Genomic DNA, 24,437 nt, shown 5'->3' with positions numbered 1-24,437 from the left:
GATAGACCTGGTATCCTTAAGCTGTGTTCGTGAATAGGACACACGGTCCCCAGAAGCCCGTGAAACTCCACGCAAAATGCTGCTGCACCTGCATTTTTCTAAGTCAGGACCTGTAAGTTTCACCAAATTCTCAGAGGGGTTCATAATTAACCCCAAACGGCGTTCAGAAATATCATTCGCACACTGCCACCTGTGTTGAACGTGGCTCTCTAGGTACTGGTTTCCAAGCTCCAATCCACACTTCCTTTTTATAAACACTCCCCTTCACTCTTCAATGTAGGTCCCTTTAATATCAAGCTTGTTCACATGTCAAATAAACAATGCCGGATTAGATTAGCACTGCTACCCCCACTCCAGCCCCGGCTATATGTTCCGAAGGTCCCACGGGTTTCTATCCTAAGACTCCCCACACTGTTGAGTCTGCTCATTTGCGCAACGGCCATCTTTGTCACTAGGCTGCAATCCGTGAGGGCAGGGGCAAGGTATTGATAGTTTGCAACTGTAACTCCAGCGGCTCAGCATATTGGTGTACCGTAGATAAGAAATACATACTCGGCAAATGATCTCAATGAGTGAACCTGTAGTCTCAACAGACTTCATCATCGATCAAAATAATCTGACTTTGGGGCCAAATTCTGGTTTAAGTCCTCTCTCACACCTGAATCTCATCAGGCCTACTGCACACCTATTTGAATTTTTTTTAACGTTTATTTATTTCTGAGAGAGAGAGAGAGAGAGAGAGAGAGAGAGAGAGAGAGAGAGAGAGACAGAGCACGAGTGGGGCAGGGGCAGAGAGTGAGGGAGACCCAGAATCCGAAGCAGGCCCCAGGCTCTGAGCTGTCAGCACAGAGCCCGATGCGGGGCTCGAACTCCCGAACCGTGAGATCGTGACCTGAGCCGGAGTAAAACGCTCAACCAACTAAGTCAAATGGGTATCCCTTATCACACACCCATTTGAAAAGCTTTTCGATGTGTGGATACTGGCTTTATCCCCACTTATTCTGTCCTTCCTCTCACCTGCCCCAAACCTCCCACTCCTCAAAATTCCTTCCCAAGCCCTTCAACCATGCCCCTGGGAACTCTACTTCTGTAATAACGAAATCCTACAGCTTCAACATCGTTACCAAACATTCCCTCTACATCCCTGTGTTAATGGAAACTTACACTTATCCCCTCCCTCGCAAAGACCCTTCCTCTGCAAACCTCACAGGCTCCGGTTCGCTCAGCATCAAAGGGGGAGGGTGCGTGTCCTCTCAGCTACACTGAAACTCACGCCATTTACCTTACTTCTTGGACCTTTGTCCTACCAACCCCTTGAACACCAAGCCCCACCCACCGAAGACTTACAATACCTGGCATTTACCCTCTACTTCAAGAACCTGTATGGTCTCAGCCTGCCCTGTCTCTAGCATCTGGTTGTAGAGGTCCCTGACAATCATATGAAACTAAGTGACGTCAACGACGCACTTCCTGAGCGGCATCAGGCTGTGAACTATTCTCACAAGGCCCCCGTGAGAAAATACCAGTAGCAGCACCATTTTTACAGATGAAGAGCTAGAAGGGTAGAGAAACGAACACGTACACTTGAAGTTGGTGGCTGGGATGCAGCCTCAACTCTGCCTAACGTGCCCTCAGGCATCGATGCCTCCCGCTGGCCCAACTCCCGGCCCTGAGAATTGCTCTTCGGCACCCCACTCTTAGCGTGAGCCCCAGACCTTGAGATCCCCACACAGGAATCCACCTCTCAAGTCACACCCATGGAACTGCCCACCTCTGATTACAACACTCCGCATAATCTCTCCCTCTCTCTTCTTGTGCTTTGACAGTCTGGGGCCCTTCCTTGATTCGAGTATCCCCTATTACTGTCTGCTGGTCTATATTCTTTTCCTTTCCATTCGGTGCCCCTGTTATCTTTTCCATCGTAATTATTAAGTGTAGAGTCCATGGGGCATTCCTTTTAATCTTTCTACTGGATATGTTCAAAAATCCCCCCTTCAAATAGTATCTTGCCTTATGGGACTTTGGCTGAATGTACCCTGGCTGCAAAAATGAATCTGAATGTCAATGTATGACCAATGGAAAGAAGGTTCCGGAATGCCACTGGGAAAGAGAACTCACAAAAGCAGCTGGATGGGACACTATTAATGGTCTCTACCTCATAATGATCCTTTCAGACTGACCAGCAACCCTGTTATACCTCCCGGAGCTGCCTGTCTCTCATAATACAACACTACTGTTTTCAGCCTTCTCCACTCACATCAAGCACCTACCTCTCCATTCCAAGTGCCACCCTCAGGCCCCACCAATAACCACCAGATTGCTCACAGAGAAAAACCCAAGCCTTCGAAGAATTCCCTCAGCCCCATTCTTCCTGAATGGGTCCTTCCTCCTCTGTAGAGCCGACACGTTCACACACGCTCTGAATGAATTTCTCTGGTGCTAATCAGGGACTCTGCTTTTTAGTTTATATCTCCTCCCTCTCTTGATTAACTTATTTTTCTCCACTTAATCCTTCCCTGAAACCACATAAACAGAGTCAAATCTTTTTAATCCTTTAAAGAAAAAAAGGTGACATCAAACTGGACTCTTTCTGGCAGATCCAGAAATGAAGGGACAGGGGGCACCTGGGGGGCTCAGTCGATTAAGCGTCCAACTTTGGCTCAGGTCACAATCTCGCGGTTTGTGAGCCTGAGTCTCGCATCGGGCTCTGTGCTGACAGCTCGGAGCCTGGAACCTGCTTCGGATTCTGTGTCTCCCTCTCTCTGCTCTTCCCCTGCTCTGTCTCTCTCTCTCTCTCTCAAAAATAAACATTTAAAAATTTTTTTCTAAATAAAAATAATTAAAAAAGGGCCCCTCCGCCTCAAACTTGTAGCTATCACTCTCTGCAATCTTTTACATGGTAACTAACCAAGTTTTCGTAAATGATGCCCACTTGCATATCTGTTTCCTCCCTTTCTGCTCACCTCCCAGGTCACTTCAGCCTGGCCCCTGCCCCCCCAGCAGACATGCACATTTCTACGTTTCCCAGGGTAAAGAGGGCCAACTCACCGGGGATGGAAGGGCCAGTGACCCGGCATCTTCTTTCTCAACCTTGACGATACTCTCTGGAGGAAGGAGAGAGTCCTGAGCAGGAAACAGACGAGAAAAAGGAAAATAACCAGGAAACTAAGTCATGGCTCGAAACCGCCACAGCGAGGAGGCTAGAATTCGACAAACCGCCTGTGTTCACACATCCCACCTACAAAACGTCTGCTCCCTCCCATTGGGAAGCTTGAGAGAGAGAGAGACAGGGGACAGCTAGAGGGGCAATGAGACACCAGACACGGGCGTGAGATCTCTGTCGGTCTTCCAGGACAGCCCAGCTACCAGCGCAACGGAGCTGAGTGATTCCAGGCACCATGTGCGAGAAAAGAACTGTTCAACCAGGTGGTCGGAACTCCTGGATCGCGGAGTTGTAAGCAAATAAAACAGACTACAGGGCGACCAAAGAATCATAAAGATTCCAAACTTAACTTCAGAAAATGTTTGGCAAAAAGTGCCACCAACAAAGGCACCATCAGTAAGAATCTATACTATTAAGATTTGTTCTAGGGGTGCCTGGGTGGCTCAGTCGGTTAAGCATCTGACTCTTGATCTCAGGGTTGTGAGTTCAAGCCCCACGTTGGGCTCTACGCTGGGCGTGAAACCTACTTTAAAAAAAGTATTTTGGGGGCCGGGGGCACATGGGTGGCTCAGTCAGTTAAGCATCTGACTTTGGCTCAGGTCATGATCTCAGTCTGTGAGTTCAAGCCCCACGTTGGGCCCTGTGCTGACAGCTCAGAGCCTGGAGCCTGCTTCGGATTCTGTGTCTCCCTCCCTCTTGGCCCCGCCCCTGCTCATGCTCCGGTTCTCTCTCTCTCTCTCTCTCTCTCTCTCTCCCTCTCTCTCTCTCTTCCCAAAATAAATAAACATTAAAAATTTTTTTTGACTTTTTTTATAAAGCCCTATTCTAGATCAGTAAGAAAAAGGGACCTTCAACACTACAAGGGACAAAGGAAAATGCACGTGCAACTCAACTATGAAGAAATAAAATGGCCAGTGAATATACAAAAAGATGCTCACCTCTTTAAATCAGAGAAGATCAAGTCTCTATTTCTATAACTACCTATCTCTATATATTAGAGGCTATAAATTCACACTGATGCCCCTCATTGCAATTCAGGAACACATGTGATTCTAGCTTTCCTGCTTTCCATTTCTGTACCTTCTCTGGCTCCCATTATCCCCTCTATATCTGCTTGTTTGCTCAGACCGCTGTATGGAACCAAAATCCTGACCACACAGAGCATTTCTTCTGCCTGTTGTAAGGACTCCCACCCCGGTGGCCCACTAGTCAAGAGTGTCATATACCATCAGTGGGAGTTTAAGTTGCTAGAACATTCCTGCAGCACTGCACCCATATGCCCGTGCTCTCTCTCCCTGCCTCCCCTCCTCCCCCTCTCTCTCCTACCCTCCTCTAAGTGCTGGAGCCACATCCATGTAAAGAAGGCCCCATGAGAACGCTCGGCTGCTAAGTCGCCTGCACAAGTGCCCAGGACAAACACCAGGACGGTTAGGCTGCCTTACAACGGCTGCGTGGGCATTACTGAAGAGCGCCAGGGGCCCAGGAACAAAAACACACAAGCCACACTCACAAAGCCAAAATGACAACTTCAAAACTACAGACGGCCCACGGGAGTCACAAGTTTTGACTCGTGCAGCATGGAAACGTGGCTGCAGAGAGAAACCGCCTTCCTAATGGGCGGCAACGCACGGGGAGGCTCGAACCCACGAACTGGGAGATCATGACCTGAGCCGCAGTCGGACGCTCAACCGACTGAGCCACCCAGGCGCCCGTGATGTTTTTGAATAGATGTGTGCGCTGTGAAATGAGTACCACGATCAAGCTGATTAACACATCCAGTGTCTCGCACTTATGGTTTTGTTTTGTTTTGTTTTGTTTTGGATGATAACACTTAAGATCCACTCTGAATGTTGAGGATGACGGGATACGTAAGGCTCTGCCACCCTCTTGGCAGGGTTTTGGTCTCAGCCGCTGAAGGCAGGCAGGATCTTCCCTGGCCCGGCCGCTTCCAACGTGTAAGTCGTTGAAATCTCCCAGGTGATGGCCGACAGGGTGGCCCGCGGGACTCACGTACCGAGACTTGGGCTCCCTTGATTGCTCTCTCTGCCAAGGCTCTCATGGACATCCGTCAGGCCCAACAGCTCTTGTGCGTCTTCTGATCATGATTAAAATGTACTAAAGGATGGGCGCCTGGGGGAGGCCTCGGCTCAGGTCATGATCTCACGGTCCCTGAGTTCCAGCCCCACGTCAGGCTCTGTGCTGACAGCTCGGAGCCTGGAGCCTGCTTCGGATTCTGTCTCCCTCTCTCTCTCTGTTCCATCCCTGCTCACGCTCTGTCTGTCTCTCTCTCAGAAATAAGTAAACGTTAAAAAGAAATCTTTTTTTTTTAATTTACTAAAGGACATTCAGAGTTGAGAAGTGTGCTAGCCAGCGTCCAACATGGCCCTCGATGACCCTGACCTCCAGGAATTCACACCCTATGCAGCCCTTGCACACGGTACCAGGGTGGGTCTGCATGACCGAGGAGTCACAGAAGTGACGGTGTGTCCCTTGTGAGATGACATGAGACACACCGTGGCTTCCACCTTGGTTGTGTGCCATTAAGTGCTGTCCCTCTGCCCTCCCTTTCTTAGATCCCTTGCTCCACGAGAACCCAGCTGCTGTGTTGTGTGCAGCCCTGGAGAGAGGTCTGTGTAGCGGGGAACTGAGGCCTCTCGTCGACGGCCACGGGAGCGAGCGAGCTGGCAAGGGGGTCCTCCTACCCAGTCAGTCAAGCCTTCACATCAGCCTGGGCCCACAATTTACTGCAGCCCTGTCGGAGACCCTGAGCACCAGAAACATCCAGACCAGCTGCCCCCGGATCCCTGACCCCAGAGACTATGTGCGGTAATAAACGCTGGTTGTTGTTCTAAGCTGCGAAGTTTTGGGGTATGACGTCACCGATGGCTGACACGAGAAGGAAGATGGTTTTGCTTCTCCTAGGCAGCCTTGGAATATACAAGAAGCGTGTTTCCGTCTGCGAGAACTAGGTCATCTTTGTCCCTAACACCTCACGTGGGGCCTTCCGCTGGTTGGGCAATCAATAAATATGTGATGAAAGTGAAAATTATAATGAGCAGCTTGCTACTTCCGTTGTATGTTATAGAAGAAAAGAGCGAAAGGGCCATTAAGATTCTCAGAAAAACACCCAAAGTCGCTAGCTCCGAGTAGAACACCAGTGGTCACAATCAAAGCACGCTTTACCTGTAGTTTTGATAACGTGTGAATGTATGTATATAAATTTAAATGCATAACTCCCTCTAAAACTCTTGCCCGTGGGTACACCGGACCCTTAAGCAACACCAGTTTGAATTGCACAGGTCCATAAACATGTTGATCTTTTTAATAAATACAGCACAGTACCGTAAATGCGTTTTTTCTCCCTTATGATTTTCTTAATAACATTTTCTTTAACCTATTCTATTTTATTGTAAGAATACAGTGCACAGGGGCGCCTGGGTGGCTCAGTCGGTTGAGCATCCAACTTTGGCTCATGTCATGATCTCGCCATTCACGAGTTCAAGCCCCGCGTCAGGCTCTGTGCTGACAGCCCAGAGCCTGGAGCCTGCTTTGGATTCTTTGTCTCCCATTCTCTCTCCGCCCCTCCCCCGCTTACGCTCTGTCTCTGCCTCTCAAAAATGAATAAACGTTGGGAATGCAAGCTGGTGCAGCCACTCTGGAAAACAGAATGGAGGTTCCTCAAAAAACTAAAAATAGAACTACCCTACGACCCAGCAATTGCACGACTAGGCATTTATCCACAGGATACAGGTGTGCTGTTTCGAAGGGACACACGCACCCCCAAGTTTATAGCAGCACTATCGACAGTAGCCAAACTATGGAAAGAGCCCAAATGTCCATTGATGGATGAATGGATAAAGATGTGGTATATATATACAATGGAGTGTGACCCGGCAATCAAAAAGAATGAAATCTTGCCATTTACAACTACGTGGATGGAACTAGAGGGTATCGTGCTAAGCAAAATCAGTCAGAGAAAGACAAATATCATGACTTCACTCATATGAGGACTTTAAGAGACAGAACAGATGAACATAAGGGAAGGGAAGCAAAAAGCATTTGAAACAGGGAGGGGGACAAAACATAAGAGACTCTTAAATATGGAGAACAAACAGAGGGTTACTGGAAGGGGTGTGGGAGGGGGGATGGGCTAAATGGGGAAGGGGCACTAAGGAACCTACTCCCGAAATCATTGTTGCACTAGATGCTAACTAACTTGGATGTAAATTTAAAAAAATAAAAAATGAAATAAAATAAAAAAAAAGAAACAAAATGCACAAAGATAAAAAGAGAGAAAGAAAAAAACAGACTCTTAACTATAGAGAACAGACAGTTACCAGAGGGGATGTGAGTGGGGGGATGGGTAAAATAGGTGATGGGAATTAAAGAGTATATTTATTCAGATGAGCACTGAGTAATGTATAAAATTATTGAATCACTATATTGTACACCTGAAACTAATATAACACTCTATGTTAGCTATACTGGAATTAATAAATGAAATAAAAATTGAAAAAAAATGAATAAACGTTAAAAAAATTAAAAAAAAAATACAGTGCAGGGGTGCCTGGGTGGCTCAGTCGGTTGAGCGTCCGACTTCAGCTTAGGTCATGATCTCACAGTTTGTGGGTTCAAGCCCCACGTGGGGCTCTGTGCTGACAGCTCAGAGCCTGGAGCCTGCTTCGGAGTCTGTGTCTCTTTCTCTCTCTTCCCCTCCCCCACTTGTGCTCTGTCTCTCTCTGTCTCTCAAAAATAAATAAATGTAAAAAACAAAATTTTTTTTTTAAAGAATACAGTGCACATAATACATATACAAAATATGCATTGACTGTTGATGTTGTCAGCCTTCTGATCAACAGCAGGCTATTAGCAGTTATGTTTGTTTTGTTTTTTGTAAGTTTTATTTCTTTATTTTGAGAGAGAGAGAGAGAGAGAGAGAGAGAGAGAACCCCAAGCAGGCTCCGCACTGTCAGTGTGGAACCCAACATGGGGCTCGATCTCTCGAACCGTGAGATCATGACCTGAGCCAAGATCAAGAGTCAGACGCTTAACTGACTGAGCCCACCCCCCCAACCCCGCGCCCCAGCAGTTAAGTTTGGGGAAGTCAAACTTAACTATGGATTCTCCACTCTGCAGGGGGTTGGTGTCCCTAAACCCTGCATCGTTCGAGGTCAACTGTACAGGGAACCAGATACAAAGACATTTACAGCAGTGCTATTCATAACAGCAAAACATGGAACATTAAATATCTGTGAACAGTAAACCCGTAAGTTCTGGGGCATGGGGTGGAAATCTGGGCACCAGATGTGCAAACTGGTACCAGACTGTCACTGCTCCCGGGCCTCACAGCGGACAGAACTAGGAAAACACATGTGTATGTCTCTCCACACACACACACACACACACACACACACACACACACACACACACACACACCATTGAGACATCCATACATCTCCACGTACTTCTACACCTACATATACTGAAAACCCCGAGTCTCGTCGCTACCTACAACTCCCACCAATCACTAAGGTTTACTCCAGTGTTCTCTCTCTTACCACATCTGATTGTGAGAACACTGGCTCCCATGAGCCTTATTAGGTTTACTCATCTGATCAGCGCCCCCGTGGGTGACTAATCTCCCATTTCCACAGCCGCTCCTCCTTGGCCCTCCTGGACTCTGACACGGGGGCTCTCTCGACCCTCCTTGGGCTCAGACTCTGCAGGTGGCCTCATCCCACTTGGACTTGGACTCCATGTAGATGCCCTTGACTTCTTGCCTTCACTCTGATACCCCACCCTGGGCTCCCCCCTCCCCGCCGTGCACAGAGAACCTCAATCTTCTCAGGCTGTGACACACTGGGATGTGTCCCCAACCCCAACATGGGCGCACTTCTCACCCTGCCTTGGCTGACACCCCATCCATGCTGGACCACCCTTGGCATGGACGCCCTCGCTGCACTCGGGCTGTCCACACTGAGGCATCCCCTCTACGGAGGCCCTTCTCACCTGCCCTGGGTCTGTCACCGCAAATATCTTCCTCCCCCAGATGGGACGCGTACCTCACCCCACTTGGGCTCTGATTCTCCGTGCCACCTTTTTCACCCTGTTTGGTCACGATGTCCCCACACGTGGACACCCTCCTCACCCCAGTCAGGCTGTGACACCTCACAGGAGGGAGCCCTCCCTCCCTCCACCACAGCCGTCTACCCAGCTCGGCCCCATCTCATGGCTTCAGGAATGAACCACTTAGGAAGGAGGAGGCAAAATTCTAACACCTTTCAAGAAATTAAATGTTTTCGAAGAACATTTACTGTAGGAAAATGTTTTCGATCGTTGATTTCCTAACTTTAAAATTTGCTGCACAAAAGTAGAAAAATATAGGTAAGTAAATGAATACATAAGGTCCCTCGGAGTGTAACTGACACTCTCTGTTAACTGACGTGTTTATAACCTTCTAACACGTTTCCTATAATACACGCTGTATCTTTTTTAAAAAAGACGATCATTTCTAGGGGCGCCTGGGTGGCGCAGTCGGTTAAGCGTCCGACTTCAGCCAGGTTACGATCTCGCGGTCCGTGAGTTTGAGCCCCGCGTCGGGCTCTGGGATGATGGCTCAGAGCCTGGAGCCTGTTTCCGATTCTGTGTCTCCCTCTCTCTCTGCCCCTCCCCCGTTCATGCTCTGTCTCTCTCTGTCCCAAAAATAAATAAATGTTGAAAAAAAAAAATAAAAAAATAAAAAAGACGATCATTTCTAAATGCCATTTACTGAACACAGATCCCACATATCTTTGTATGTTGGGACGCGTGTACCGTCCCATCAATGGCCACAGTATATTCCGTTTCACGGCTTTACGGTAACTTTAATGCTCCCCTTGCATGGCCCCTTCTCACACATTCTTCCCAATTTTTCATTCCCAAGCAAAGGCCTTTGACACCAAGATGCCAAATTCCTCCCAGAAAGAGTTCTCTGGGTTCAAATAGCGAGGAGGTGGGGATGCCCGGGTGGCTCAGTGGGTTAAGCGTCCGACTTCAGCTCAGGCTGTGATCTCACGATTGGTGGGTTCGAGCCCCGCGTCGGGCTCTGTGCTGGCAGCTCGGAGCCTGGAGCCCGCTTCGGATCCTGGGTCTCCCTCTCTCTCTGCCCCTCCTCCCCCTCGTTCACGCTCCATCTCCGTCTCTCTCTCTCTCTCTCTCAAAAATGAATTAAAAATTAAAAAAAAATTTTTTTTTTTTTTAAATAGGGAGGAAATGCAGGGAGCCTCCAAGAACGTACAGAGGATAAGGTCAGGGGAGACCAAGAGCTCCCAGGACACCGCAAAGGGAACGAGGACAGCCTCCGGAGCCTAGAGGGTCGGGCTGTGGGGCCTGGGTGCGAGCAAGCTATGGGTCTCCTGGAGGAAGGGGAAGTCCTACTCACCTGCGCACCGGTCTTCAGGGGCCCTGGGGGCTTCTCATCCCGCTCTTCCATGCTGTCCTTCAGGCACAGGCAGGGGCCTGAGGGCCTGAGCTGCAATGGTGCAAGAGCCCTGAGCAGAGCATCCTTGCGTAGGTCCCCTCCCTCCCCCCCCCGCCCCGCCCCGCCCCCCAGGATTAGCCTCCGCTGCCAGGACGCACTCCCCACGACAAGCGCGCCTCTAGAGGTTTCTGCCTGAAAAGCTGCGCACGCCTCTCCCAGTCCAAGACTCTGCAGCTCCAACCTGATTCCTCCGCTATCACAGGCCCCCTGGACCTCCTGCCTGTAAGTCAGGCCCCAACACGGCCTCCTGCCCACCACCAACATCTGCAGTACAAATCGGTCCCTCCCTGCCCCACTGGGTTTCTGGGAGCCTCACAGATGCCCAGCACGTCGAGGACCAGCTAGTGAGCACTCCCTCCCCCCGAGACGTGAATCTGCAGCCCTAAACCAGCAGCATCTCTTCCTGGAGCAAGGAGTAGGGCTTCTGGGATTGATGACCCGGAACCACACTCCCAACTAAATGTCCCACCCCTCCCAGAATCCTCCCCTTCCATTAACTAGGCCTGACCCTCCAGCAACCTGTCGTGCCCTGCCTCCCACTTTCTGCTCAAATAGCGAAGCACAGGCGCAGAGCTGGGCTGCACCTAGGACTCGGTGCCTCCACAGTTCTGGGTCCACTGGCCGCTACCAGAATAGCGCCTGCCCGATTCCCAGCCCCAAACCCTCCTGAGCCCTGAACGGGTAGCTGAGACTTGGTCCCTCCATCAACGTGGGCACCCTCGGCCTGAATCAGCAACAGAGCCAGGCCTGGGAGCTTCCTGACAAACACCAGCTCGTGCCAACCCCTCCGAGGCCCAGAATGTGGACTTCAGCCGTCTTCCTGCCAACTCGATTGTTTCTGGGTGTGAGACTAGAACAGGCCCCTGGCAAATCCCACCCCCACACACCATCTCGCCAACCCTACCCCCCATCTCTCCCTCTTACCCACACCCTTGACCCCCAGGATTCTCACTCAGTGTAATGCGGGTTCACCATGCAGCCATACCCTGAACTTGCCCACACACCGTCTCCTCCACTAACATCCACAGGCCCCTGCTTGAGCCACACCTGCCCCGATTCCCGTCCGAATATCTTCCCGGTCACCTGCAGCCTAGGGAGATCCTGTCCTCCCGCCAACCTGGGCACCACCACGGGTGACTGGGGCGCCATCTGCACAAAGACCCCAGCACCCTCTAATACCCACCTCCAGGCTCCGGTTTCCCGTCCGAATACCCACGTGCATGCGCAGGGGGCCATGGCGCAGCCCTAATCCTCTGCAGCCCGGAATCTGCAGCTGCTCCCTCCACCCGCCTGGGCATCCTCAGGCAATACCAGGGTCCTAGGACTGCCCATGCCTCCCCGTTCTGCCCAAGACCAGAGGCTGCGGCTCCAGCAGCGACTGGGCGGGGCCGCGCACCTAGGTCCCCTCCTCCTGCTGGCATCCCCGCGGATACACACGGAATCCACATCCCGGACCTGGGCCCTCCCCCAGCCTGTGGGTTTGTGCAATCCCTGCTCCCCGAAAGGAGAAGCCGCACCTCGCACTCTGCACCTCAATACCCGGGCTACCTCAAGCACCCACAAGCCTCTGTGACGATCTTAGCGGCACCTGCGCCACGGCCTGCTTGCCACCAAAACATCAGAACACCCAAACAGCAGCTTGAGCAAAGAATTCCAGAGTCTGCCCCGGGACCTGGGCGCTCACCAGTCTGGAGGGTTCTCCAGCTCATGACAGAGCAGCTCCCATGGGAAGCAAGCCTTTTGGCTTCCTGCAGCCCAAATGTGGATCCCCAGATGCCACAGAGTACAGCCCCTTCCAGGTCCAAATCTACAGCCCAGACTCTGTCCCTCTACCAATCTGGGCATTCTCGTGCCCGCAAGTGGAGTTGCCCCCAAGCAAAGGCCCTGGGGCTGTCTACTTCCCAAACGTGCCGGCAGCATCCGGGGTCCTTCCCAAATAGCTGTCAATTTCACCGCAGCTGTTGCAGCTCTGACCCTCCCGGACTCCACTTCTGTACCTCCAACCCAAAGTCTGCACACCCAATTTGAATGTCCTAAGGCCCTGCACTACCCTACGGGGTCCCAGGATCACCAGTCCAAATTCCTGCTTCCCAATCAACACGCCCAGCCTGAGCAGGGAGCGCCCTGCCTAGAAACTGCCTCCAGGCCCTGGTTCCTCTTGCAACCTAGGAATCTGTAGTCCATCAGGGATTCTCAGAGAGTTCGCTCAGGTAGCATTGGTTCTTCTGGGGCAAGAATCTGCAACTCAAACCTGGTCTCTCCACTACCGGGGGCGCCCCAGGTCCCCAAGCCAACTGCCCAGAACCTCACCTCCCACGTCCTGCTTCCTATTCAAACGCCTGCTGAAAATACAGGAATAGGGGCAGAGCCTCTCTCCTGAAAATCTGCAATTGAGTACTCTCTCAACCCAGTCTTCAGTCCTCAGATCCTGCACTAAACCAGCCCAGCACTGGTGGAGGGGAAGCGGGGTTCTCAAGATCGTCCCACATCCCCGCATATGGCCTGTCTTCACCAACCTGGGCGTTCTCAGCCTTGGGACAAGAGCACCACCCTATCAAGCACTCGCGCACTCCCGAATCTGCAGCTGCACCAGGATCCCCACCTACTTCGGGACCCCGCAGAAGCGCCGCACGCTCAGGTCCTAGGTCGCCCACCCACACCCCCAAACCCACCTTCCCGCCTACACCCTGCGCATGCGCGCACGGGACCTCCAGCGCTGCCCCGCCCCTCACCGACCTGGGCGTCCACGGGCTCGCGGCCCAGGACCGGCCTGTCCCAGCTTCAGGGCCCGGCACGGCTCTGCAGCGGGACGGAGTCGGGTTAAGCAACCCCCTGCGCCGATTCTGCAACACGACAGACTCGGGTTCAGTTCGTTCGGCCCCCTCCCCTACTCGGCATCCGCAGGGCCACTCGGCTGACCTCCGAGCCCAGGTGCGTGGCGACAGCAGGCATCCGCGCGCGGGACAATGGCTGCGTTTCTGGCCAAACCCGGAAGTGCGTTTGGGCTCGGCGAGCCGGGACTACAATTCCCAGAAGCCCCGGCGGCACGGGCGGCGATTAGGCGGGGCTCCAGCTCCACCCGGCGGCGAGCGTGGGGATTACCGCGAGCCGTGTCAGGTTGGGGTAGCCGCCGGGGGCCGCGACTGTCTGTGTCCCCGTTTCTGCGCGGCGCCGAGACGGGGAGCGGGACCCGCACGGCCAGGTCACGGCTGCGATGCGTGGGCAGTGGCCGACTTGGGAAAAGCTGGCCTGGGACCGGCTGGACGCCCAGGAGCGGCCGTGAAAACGGAATCCCCAAGAAACCCCTCCTGGGACGTCCCCTCCTGGGACGTCCCCTCCTGGGACGGCTGCTTAGTCAGATGCTTGGTGCGCACCGTCTCTTCTTGGTCCTCAAGCCCAAAGATGGTGGCTACAAACCCGTTCGTTACACAGTCCAGGGAGCTCCTGGCGAGTCCTTCCAGAATCTGATACGTTGATATGTTCTTGTAGTTCATTCTAGCAAAACAGCAAGAGTCCTTTTGTTTTTTAAATGGAGGTCTTTCCCTGCCTGTGAGACTTTAAGGATCGTACCCTCCCCCTCCTGATCTGTTTTGGCCTTCATCTTCTGGCCGTTTTTCTCTCTCAGCTCCAGCCACGCTGGCCTTTCCATCTTCACCAGCAGCTCTGGCAGGCTCCCACCCCAGGACTTTTGCATATGCTGTGCGTGCTGGCTGGCAGGCTCTTCCTTTGCCGATTCCACTGGATTCTTGCCATCTGGTCTTTAGGCAGATGTCACCTCCTCAAGAAGCATCCCCCCACCAACCATTGTAAACTTACAAATCCTTCACTCCCCCCACGTACTCCCTGCCTCCCTTCTCATCATTTTTCTCTAGAAAATGCTGGAGTCCAGCTCCAGCAGGTCCAGGGGTTCCCGAAGGATGAACGGCATCGGCGAAAAAGTGAAAATAAATCAAGACTAAAATAAAAAACATAAAAACAAAAAATAAAAATGGACACAGACAACCGCAGTGTGTTGAACTGGCCGATTGATTGTAGCAAACGTGGCATTATATTTGCTAGTGATCTCCTTGTAGCATTTGTCATCTACGTTTTCTGGCATTACCCAATTCTCAAATTGTTCCTTTGGGTCATCACCCAATAAGGAAGACCATGATTGTTTTCTCATAACGTCCCCTCCTGCCCTTTGCTTACTGATTAATTTCTTTCATTGTTTTTATTATGTATCTATGCTTATCTATAAAGTAGTTGCTTTACTGTTTTCATGAAAGGTCATTTATCTCTCAACACCTCAAGTGGAACAGTTACAGGGGCATGACCTCTTGGTTGTTTCCCTGAACCATTCGTGGTTTTGAAGAACAAAAGTGTTCGCCTCGGTCCCAGGTGCCAGGAGGGGGCCAAGAGGGCCTTAGAAACCCACGCCTTATACATTCTCAGAGAGACAATGCACCTAGGAACCAATGAACCATTCTGTCCCTTAACCGACTAGGTTCAACCATCATCTGGAATGCCTCCTGGGGGCCAGGTGGGCCCAGGGGTTAGAGTGACCGGAGTCCAAAGATACACTCCTTAGTTCCCGGAGTGGGGCTTTCAAATCCATATGTCTCTCCTTTATTGGCCTCCTTTGCTGGCAAATGCATGAGGCTATCCTTCCTGTAAGTAGAGAAGTCTCCATAGGGGGTGGCAAGGGCTAAACGTAAGGCCGCACAATTTCTTGCGGAACCGTATTTTTTCCCCAATGGTTCTTTTCCCAGGGGGCCTGCCGAGGGCAATTCTCCAACAGACAATACCCCAGGTACTTTAATAAGGCCAAATTACCTAAAAGCGGGAGGACAAGAAGCTTCACTGTCGGCAGGCCGCCCTGCAGTCACCAATCCGTCCACAGCCCAGGCCCTGCCACTCAGGCTGGGATAGCTCGGCTTCCAGCAAGAGAATTTTATATATATACATATATATTCATATATATTTTTTCATATATGTATATGAATATATTTTTTCATATATATGAAGAATATATTTTTCATATATATATATATATATACACACACACATATATATATATGGTACGTATTTATTTGGTCGGTTATCTGCGTCACCACTAGCCTGTCAACTCCATAAGGGAAAGGATTTGTATCTACTTTGATTAGTGCTGTAGCCCCAGCATCCTAAGTTACCTGCAATATAATAGATGCTCAGTAAATATTTATTTTGAATAAATAAAGTCTCCGGGCCCTTTGTTAAATGCCTTAACATCTCATTAACTGCCCGTGGAAAACAGTGATGTTTATTCCCACCCCACCAGGAAGGAAGCTGATAGTTGGAGCCCTGCTGCGTGACAACATGGCATTTAAAATGTTTTTTTTAGGGGCGCCTGGGTGGCTCAGTCGGTTAAGCGTCCGACTTCGGCTCAGGTCATGATCTTGCGGTATGTGAGTTTGAGCCCCACGTCGGGCTCGCTGCTGTCCGCATGGAGCCCACCTTGGATCCTCTGTACCCTTCTCTGCCCCTCCCTCCTTCCCTCTCTCTCTCAAAAAGAAAGAGACATGGGGCGCCTGGGTGGTTCAGTCGGTTGAGCGTCTGACTTCAGCTCAGGTCATGATCTCGCAGTCCGTGAGTTCAAGCCCCACGTCAGGCTCTGGGCTGATGGCTCAGAGCCTGGAGCCTGTTTCCGATTCTGTGTCTCCCTCTCTCTCTGCCCCTCCCCCGTTCATGCTCTGTCTCTCTCTGTCTCAAAAATAAACGTTAAAAAAAAAATTAAATGTTTTTTTTTTAATTATTAGTATTGTTGTCAAAGTACTCCTGTAGTTTTCTTCACATAACTTCTAACCTTTAACAAATTATTGCTATTTGAAATGTAATCTCTACCCCGCCCCCTGCTTAAATTCCTTATAATTCGTTATTGTGGTTGATTTTTTTTAAGACTTATGTTGGGGGCACCAGCATATTACTTAAATAAACAAACTTTGGGGGCGCCTGAGAGGCTCTGTTAAGGGTCTGACTCTTGATTTCAACTCAGGTCCTGATTTCATGGTTCATGAGATGGAGCCCCATGTGAGCTCATGTGGAGCCTGCTTGGGATTCTCTCTGCCCCTCCCCTGTGCTTGCTCGCTCTCTCTCATTTAAAATAAAAATAAAAACTTTTTAAAAATTAAAAATAAATACTTATTTTGGATCTGGTTAGCCCACTGAAACGTCAGGAATTCTTATAGTATTTCATTTGATCCTCTTGGCTTTTCTGGTGAGACAATCAGCTATAGATAATTAGTTCATCTCTTCCTTACTTCCTTAAAAGTATTTAAAATATTCTTTTCAGCGTTTATTTATTATTGAGAGACAGAGAAAGAGCATGAGCATGGGAGGGGCAGAGAAAGGGGGAGACACAGACTCTGAAGCAGGCTCCAGGCTCTGAGCTGTCAGCACAGAGCCCGATGTGGGGCTCGAACTCACAAACTGCGAGATCGTGACCTGAGCCGAAGTTGGATGCTTCACCGACTGAGCCACCCAGGCGTCCCACTTTAACTACATTTCAGACACAAAAGTAGAGAGACTAGCTAAATGGCTCACAACCATTGGGTACAGAGAATGCAAAGTTACTATTATTAGCAGGTATCATTACAAACCACAAGACCCACGAGAATTAACGAAAAGAAATTAACCACAGGCAGAGGCTAGAAAGGCATCAAATATGAAAGAATAAACATTTACGCACCATTCTGTGCCAGGCACTGCCATAAGGTCCTTATAAATGTTTCTCACTTAGTCCTCATGGCAATTCTTACCAGGTTGGACTGTTTACTTCCATTTCACAGAAGATGAAATTGAAGCCCAGAAATGTTAAGTAACTCACCCTGGATTGTGTTGTAAGGGCAGAGCTGGGATTGAGTCCAAGAAGTCTAATGCTAGAGTTCATGCTCTTAACTTTTACATTATATCGCCCTTGACCTACATATCAACATCTTTCCTCTACACGAGCAATACTAAGTTTGCAAACAAGACAGAAAAGCTTCTATTTATTCATCATCCAAGCGAAACATAGGAAGCATAAGAAATCTTTAAAACCCTAATGACAGACGTGAAAGACACAGAACAGCCATGCTCCTGGCTGTGTTGTAAAGATGTCACACGTTGTGGGGGCGCCTGGGTGGCTCAGTCGGTTGAGCCTCTGACTTCAGCTCAGGTCATTGACCTCTTGGCTCTTGAGTTTGAGCCCCGCGTCAGGCTCTGTGCCGACAGCTCAGAGCCTGGAGCCTGCTTCGGATTCTGTGTCTCCCTCTCCCTCTGCCCTTCCCTTGCTTGTGCTCCCTCTCTCTCAAAAATAAACATTAAAAAATTTTTTAAAAGATGTCAAATCTTGCATTATGATGTACAGATTCAGTACAAATATGACAATCATAATGGGATGCTTTGACGTTTAGCTTAGCTTCCTTTTTTTCTGTATTTTTTTCAGTATTTTTTTTACCTTAAGATATTCAGACATTAAAGCATTAGTGCTATGTAATTTAAAACTGACTTTGTTTTTTGTTTGCTCTTTTTTTTTTTCTTCTTCTTTCATAATGAACAAGGTGGCAAGTTTTACTTCCGGGAGCTCCCGAATCCTGATGACCTAACCTGGATGTTATGGGGGCTTCAGAATGGCTACTACTGAGGAACAGGAACTCGTTCTAGGAAGATGCCCTTCAAACTCAGAGGTTTCTCGATCAACTACTTGGGGATTGGCTGCGACCCAAGTTTCATATTGAGGGTTCTGTCAGCCAGGATCTGGGTGTGGCCTTAGCATCTACTGAGGAACAAAGAGGTCATGAATCCACTTGCTCTGAAAGGCTGGAAGATAAAGCTCTGAGTCACTTGAGGGGGAATATGACCCATACCTGGGATCCTGGGGGTGGGGGCATGTAGGGGTGGTGGGTTCTTGGAAGCAGGGGGTGGGAAGAGACGGTCTTTTTCCTTTGCTCAATCCTCTTCTCGAACTCTAGACATTGGAGGGACCCAGAGCTTCGTGATCAGCCCCTACTCTTCTCTGTCTTTACCCACTTTCTTTGCAATCTGTAGGGGAATGGGTAACTCAACAGGCCTGGAGTGTTCAAACCCAAGAAAGGCCTATTTCCATGACTGGGTCTCAGGTGGCTTCTAGGAACTGAGCTCTTGCAATGTTCTGATGAAAGGGTTTTTGCAGGCAGGCTTGTGGCCTTGGACCACACTGTACCAACTTGTCCGGATGGTTTATACAAACAACGTGATCTGTAGTGAACACCTGCCTTCCTTCTGGGGATCTGGAGCTGCCCGTGTGATTGACCCCCTATCAAAACCCTGGACCCTCAGGTTCAGGGCAAGCCCCCTCACCCCCCACCCCGGCTGGCAACACTTCACAAGTATCGTCACACATCATTGCTGGGGAGATTCCCATGTGACTCTACTGAGACAGGACACGTGGAAGCTTGTGCCTGGTGTCTTCCATGCTTCACTCCCGGAACCTTTTCTTTTCCCTTTGCTGATTTTATTCTCTATCTTTTTGCTGCACTAAACCGTAACCATGAGTGTAACAACTTCTGGGTCCCGTGAATCCTTCTAGCAAATCGTTGAGCCTGAGTGCGGTCTTGGAGACCCCCGACACAAGACCTACATTCCCGTAACTTTAAACCCCACTAACAACTCCCACGTGTGTATCTCCAGCCCTGCTTTATCTAGACCGTTACGAACAATTGCCTGTTTCATTCTCCAGTTGATTTCTGACACGTCTAAAGCAAATTCTTGATTTTCCGTCTGTATTCCAAATGTATATCCTCCCTCACTGTTGCCTCAGAGAGTGGCCTGCCAGTGACCCAGGTGCTTTGGCCAGAAACCTGGGAGTCAGCCTTGACTCCTCACTCTGTCTTCATCAAATCGGATTCTCCCCACCCTCACCCCCCAAATTCTTGTGATTCTAAGCATCTCGTGCCTGCTCTCTCCCTTCTTTCTGCTTTTTTTTTTTCCTGTCATCATCTCTTAATAGCTCCTTGTGTCTTATCCTCTACCATGATTTGAAAAGACACAGTCCACCCCGCCTCCGGGGGGGGGGGGGGGGGAAATGCCCCTGGGGGGGGGAGATGCTGTGTCTATCACTGGTGTTTGCCCATCTCCATGATACAGCTATGGCAGCCCCAGATTCTGAGTCTCAAACCTTGGCCCTCTAATTCTGGGTCACTTCCTCCCTGTTTTTATTGCTTGTAAAGAAACACGAGTCAAAGCCCAAGATTTGGTGGGAGCTAGGGTCCAGTGCTTGAACAACCCATTAAAACAGAATGTCACTAAATGTCACTAAATGTCATTAAAACAGAATGTCAGTCAGTTAAGCGTCCGACTTCGGCTCAGGTCATGATCTTACAGTTCGTGAGTTTGAGCCCCACTTCTGGCTCTGTGCTGACAGCTCGGAGCCTGGAGCCTGTTTCGGATTCTGTGTCTCCCTCTCTCTGCCCCTCCCCTGCTCATGCTCTGTCTCTCTTTGTCTCAAAAATAAACATTAAAAAAAAAATTTTTTTTAAGTGTCCCAAGGCCTACGAAGACAATGGCTGGAATAAAACAAGCACCCAATAAATTTCATGAATATGTGATTGAGCGTGATTTCTCTAGGATTTCTGGAGAAGGGAAGTCTGCCTCCATTAGACTGAGGGGTCGATTTGGCCGTAGATGTTGCGTTCTGGATTCACAAGCACCTGTTACACAAAGAGAAAAGATGAGTTCCATTTTCTATGGAGGCCTTCCTGGTCTATTTGCTGTATTTAGTACAAGGCCCAGATGCTCGGGCGTTGTTCTCCGTCCTGGGAAATTCCAATGAACTTCCTCCTATCCGACTGCCCTTCAATCACAGCAGCACCTCTGTGTTTCTACAATGGCCCCTATAGTTCCCTACCTTGGAGGAGAGACTCTAAAATAATCCCCGCGTCCCAGCATTCATGCCCTTATGTTACCCCCTTCCTTTGAGGGCAAGACCTGTGACTTGCACCTAACCAGAATATGGCAAAACAACAGGATGTGCACGATTGCATGTACATGGTTCTGTTCTATAAGATCTGTTATATGAGATTCTGTCATATCAGACTTCTGTCTTGGCTTTAAAAAAGTAAGATGCAATGTTGTGAGCTGCCTATGGAGAGGGCCACATAGCAAAGGGCCTAGGGCAGCCTCCAGCTGACAGCCAGTAAGAAACCGAGGTCCTCGTTTGACAGCCTGCAAGGAACTAAAGGCTGAGCTTGGAAGTGGATCCTGCTCCAGTCAAGCCTCAAATGGGACCTGAGCCTTGGCCAACACCTCGACGACAGCATTGCAGAAGACCCATCTAAGCACTGCTTAGACACAAACTCTGCGATAATGGCATATGCTGTTAAGTTTCTTGTCATTTGTCATGCAGCAACAGATTACTAATACACTCCACTCCAGATCCTTTGAATGGATTGCTCCTTCTCATCCCTCCAGAATATAGCAGACGTTGAGTTGACTGACCTGACACTCTTCCTCATATCTCATCCCTTGCCTGCTTCTATTGACAAGGACTGGGAAGCATAACACCTCATTCTCTCAGCCTTCCTGGCAACAAGGAATACCATGTGACACAATTCTGGTCCAGGAGATATGAGTAATTTCACGGGCTGGCACTTCTAGGAAGAGCTTTTGCTCTACTGGTAGAAAGAAGCAAACGTGGCTTTCCTTCTCTGGACGAGGGGGACCTAAACGTCCAGACTGGAGAGCTCACAAACCTAAATACAATCCATACAATGGCCTGAGCCAGTCTGATTGTCCTCTGTAGAATTTGAACCTAGAAACTCTTAAATAGTAATAGACGATGTTGTTACATATAATCTGAAGTTATAGAGGTGTGGTGACTGGGAGGCTTGCATAGGAATTCAATCTGGACTGAGAACAATGGAACAGATTCATTGCTCAATAAATATGAGCAACCACATAAGAGAAAAGCTTCCTGACAACATTCCAGTCCTCATAGGCCCACCAGTAATTTCTGAAATTGGGTTATCTGAGATTCCCCCAGTGTTCTCTGAATTACTTTCAGGGGGTTTGTCTTTCTTATTAAAAGCCCTGACTATGGGGCCACCTGGCTGGCTTAGTTGATAGAGCATACAACCCTTGATCTCAGGGTCGTGAATTCAAGCCCCACATTGGGTGTGGAGCCTACTTAAAAAAAAAATGTTTAAAGTCCCTATGATATATAAGACATTCGCATCCTTTGAGAATAGTTCATCTGTAAATTACACTAAAGCCAGCCGCCCTCCAATCTATCCTCCATAGTAACTGGCCTGCCCTCTAGAGTAACAAGGAATACATTTGTCCCTTTAGTGCAAGACAGCACTTCGGACACTAAAATACTGGAATTCTGTGGCCCTAAAGTTTCTCTTTTCCAAATCTGTTCTGGCCTCCCACTTTTGCTTCCTAAAATCTGACTGGTCACTGACTCCTTCAGAGGATACTGTCTAAAATCCATCCCTGGACATGGAGTAATCTGGCTAGCCCTGAACATGGATGCTATTGCTTGAATCCTCTGAAATAATCTCACTAGTCCTTAGAACCAGGAAGCAATCACCTGAGTTATCGGAACTTCCAATGGGAAGGTCTGCTTCCCATCTGCCTGGATGAGCTAATAGTTTTCTTCTTTTTGGGTGATAAAACTGATTATTATTAATTTTTTTTGGCCACCAGGAAACTCAAAGACAAATGATAAATACAGGAACAGGTACTACATAGGTCCAGCATATTTACCTTCTTATCCATACCTTGATTTCCTGCCTATTTTTAGAAGCATTTTCCTAATTGTGATTCCTATTTCTAATTTAGCACCATTTTATGGTGTGATATATAAGCTTGCTGTGGATTGCCTCAAATCTCCCATGGGAGAAATGTAGAGAGGTGAGTATCATGAACAAAAAGAAAAGATTGGAAAGAAAAGAAAAAAAAAATTAAAGGAGATAGATGGTTATCATTGTACTGAAAGGGATGGGAAAGGAATGAATGGAATGGAGAGAAATGCAATGGAGTGGAAAGGGATAGGATGGGATGGGATGGAATGGGATGGGATGGAACGGAATGGAATGAGTGGGGTGGAATTGAATGGAGTGGAGTGGAGTGGAGTGGAGTGGGTGGGGTGGGGTGGGGTAGGATGGGATGGAATGGAATGGGTGGGGTGGAATTGAATGGAGTGGAGTGGGGTGGGGTGAGGTGGGGTGGGGTGGGGTGGGGTGGGATGGGACGGGATGGGAGGGAATGGAATGGAATGGGTGGGGTGGAGTAGAAGTGAATGGAATGCAGTGGAGTAGGGTGGGGTGGGATCGGATGGGATGGGACGGGATGGGACAGAATGGAATGGGTGGGGTGGAACTGAATGAAGTAGAGTGGGGTGGGGTGGGGTGGGGTGGGGTGGGGTGGGATGGGATGGGATGGGACAGAATGGAATGGGTGGGGTGGAATTAAATGGAGTGGAGTAGAGTGGAGTGGGGTGGGGTGGGGTGGGGTGGGGTGGGGTGGGGTGGGATGGGATGGGATGGGATGGGATGGGATGGGATGGGTGGGGTGGAGTAGAAGTGAATGGAATGGATGGAGTGGGGTGGGATGGGATGGGTGGGGTGGAGTAGAATTAAATGGAGTGGAGTGGAGTGGGGTGGGGTGGGGTGGGATGGGATGGGATGGGGTGGAGCAGAAGTGAATGGAATGGAATGGAGTGGGGTGGGGTGGGTGGGATGGGACGGAATGGAATGGGTGGAGTGGAACTGAATGGAGTGGAGTAGAGTGGGGTGGGGTGGGATGGGATGGGATGGGATGGAATGCGTGGGGTGGCGTAGAAGTGAATGGAATGGGGTGGAGAGGGGTGGGGTGGGGTGGGATGGGATGGGATGGGATGGGTGGGGTGGAGCAGAATTGAATGTAGTGGAGTGGAGTGGAGTGGGGTGGGGTGGGGCAGGGTGGGGTGGGATGGGATGGGGTGGAGTAGAAGTGAATGGAATGGAGTGGAGTAGAGTGGGGTGGGGTGGGGTGGGATGGGATGGGATGGGATTGGATGGGATGGAATGGGTGAGGTGGCATAGAAGTGAATGGAGTGGAGTGGGGTGGGGTGAGTAGAGTTGGAGTAGAGTGCGGTGGGGTGAGGTGGCATTGGATGGGATGGGATGGGTGGGGTGGAATTGAATGGAGTGGAGTAGACTGGTGGGGCTGGGGTGGGATGGGATGGGATGGGATGGGATGGAATGGGTGGGGTGGAATTGAATGGAGTGGAGTAGAGTGGGGTGGAGTGGGGTGGGATGGGATGGGATGGGATGGGTGGGGTGGAGTAGAAGTGAATGGAATGCAGTGGAGTAGGGTGGGTGGGATGAGATGGGATGGGATGGGACAGAATGGAATGGGTGGGGTGGAACTGAATGGAGTGGAGTGGGGTGGGTTGGGGTGGGGTGGGGTGGGGTGGGATGAGATGGGATGGGATGGAATGGAATGGAATGGAATGGGTGGGTGGAATTGAATGGAGTGGAGTGAAGTGGGGTGGGGTGAGGCGGGGTAGGGTGGGGTGGGGTGGGATGGGACGGGATGGGATGGAATGGGATGGGTGGGGTGGAACTGAATGGAGTGGAGTGGGGTGGGGTGGGGTTGGGAGTAGAGTGGGGTGGGGTGAGTAGAGTTGGAGTAGAGTGTGGTGGGGTGAGGTGGCATTGGATGGGATGGGATGGGTGGGGTGGAGTAAAAGTGAATGGAATGGAATGGAATGGAATGGAGTGGAGTGGGGTGGGG

The 24,437-nt window shown here is 50.0% G+C and overlaps 2 protein-coding genes across 6 annotated transcripts in view; both read right to left on the bottom strand.

Moving 5' to 3' along the window:
- Nucleotides 1-13,689, bottom strand: part of LOC101097528 (zinc finger protein 180) — a 68,555-nt gene extending 54,866 nt beyond the window's left edge. The window contains exons 1-3 of one of the 5 annotated variants that reach the window (XM_019819413.3): nt 13,602-13,689; nt 10,584-10,673; nt 3,049-3,123 (exon numbers count right to left, since the gene is read on the bottom strand). In XM_019819413.3, coding sequence (XP_019674972.2) covers nt 3,049-3,123; nt 10,584-10,673; nt 13,602-13,634 — 198 coding nt within the window. In that variant the 5' untranslated portion in view covers nt 13,635-13,689. The other 4 variants (XM_006941156.4, XM_019819412.2, XM_019819415.3 and 1 more) reach the window with 4 other exon arrangements.
- A 5,120-nt stretch (nt 13,690-18,809) lies between these two features.
- Nucleotides 18,810-24,437, bottom strand: part of CEACAM20 (CEA cell adhesion molecule 20) — a 32,484-nt gene continuing 26,856 nt past the window's right edge. The window contains 1 exon segment of the mRNA XM_045045905.1: nt 18,810-20,368. Coding sequence (XP_044901840.1) covers nt 20,315-20,368 — 54 coding nt within the window. The 3' untranslated portion in view covers nt 18,810-20,314.

Source organism: Felis catus, chromosome E2 (assembly GCF_018350175.1).
Source record: "Felis catus isolate Fca126 chromosome E2, F.catus_Fca126_mat1.0, whole genome shotgun sequence".
NCBI classification, from domain to species: domain Eukaryota; kingdom Metazoa; phylum Chordata; class Mammalia; order Carnivora; family Felidae; genus Felis; species Felis catus.
Note: the sequence above shows the minus strand (reverse complement) of the source record. Positions and strands in the feature narration are given on the sequence as shown.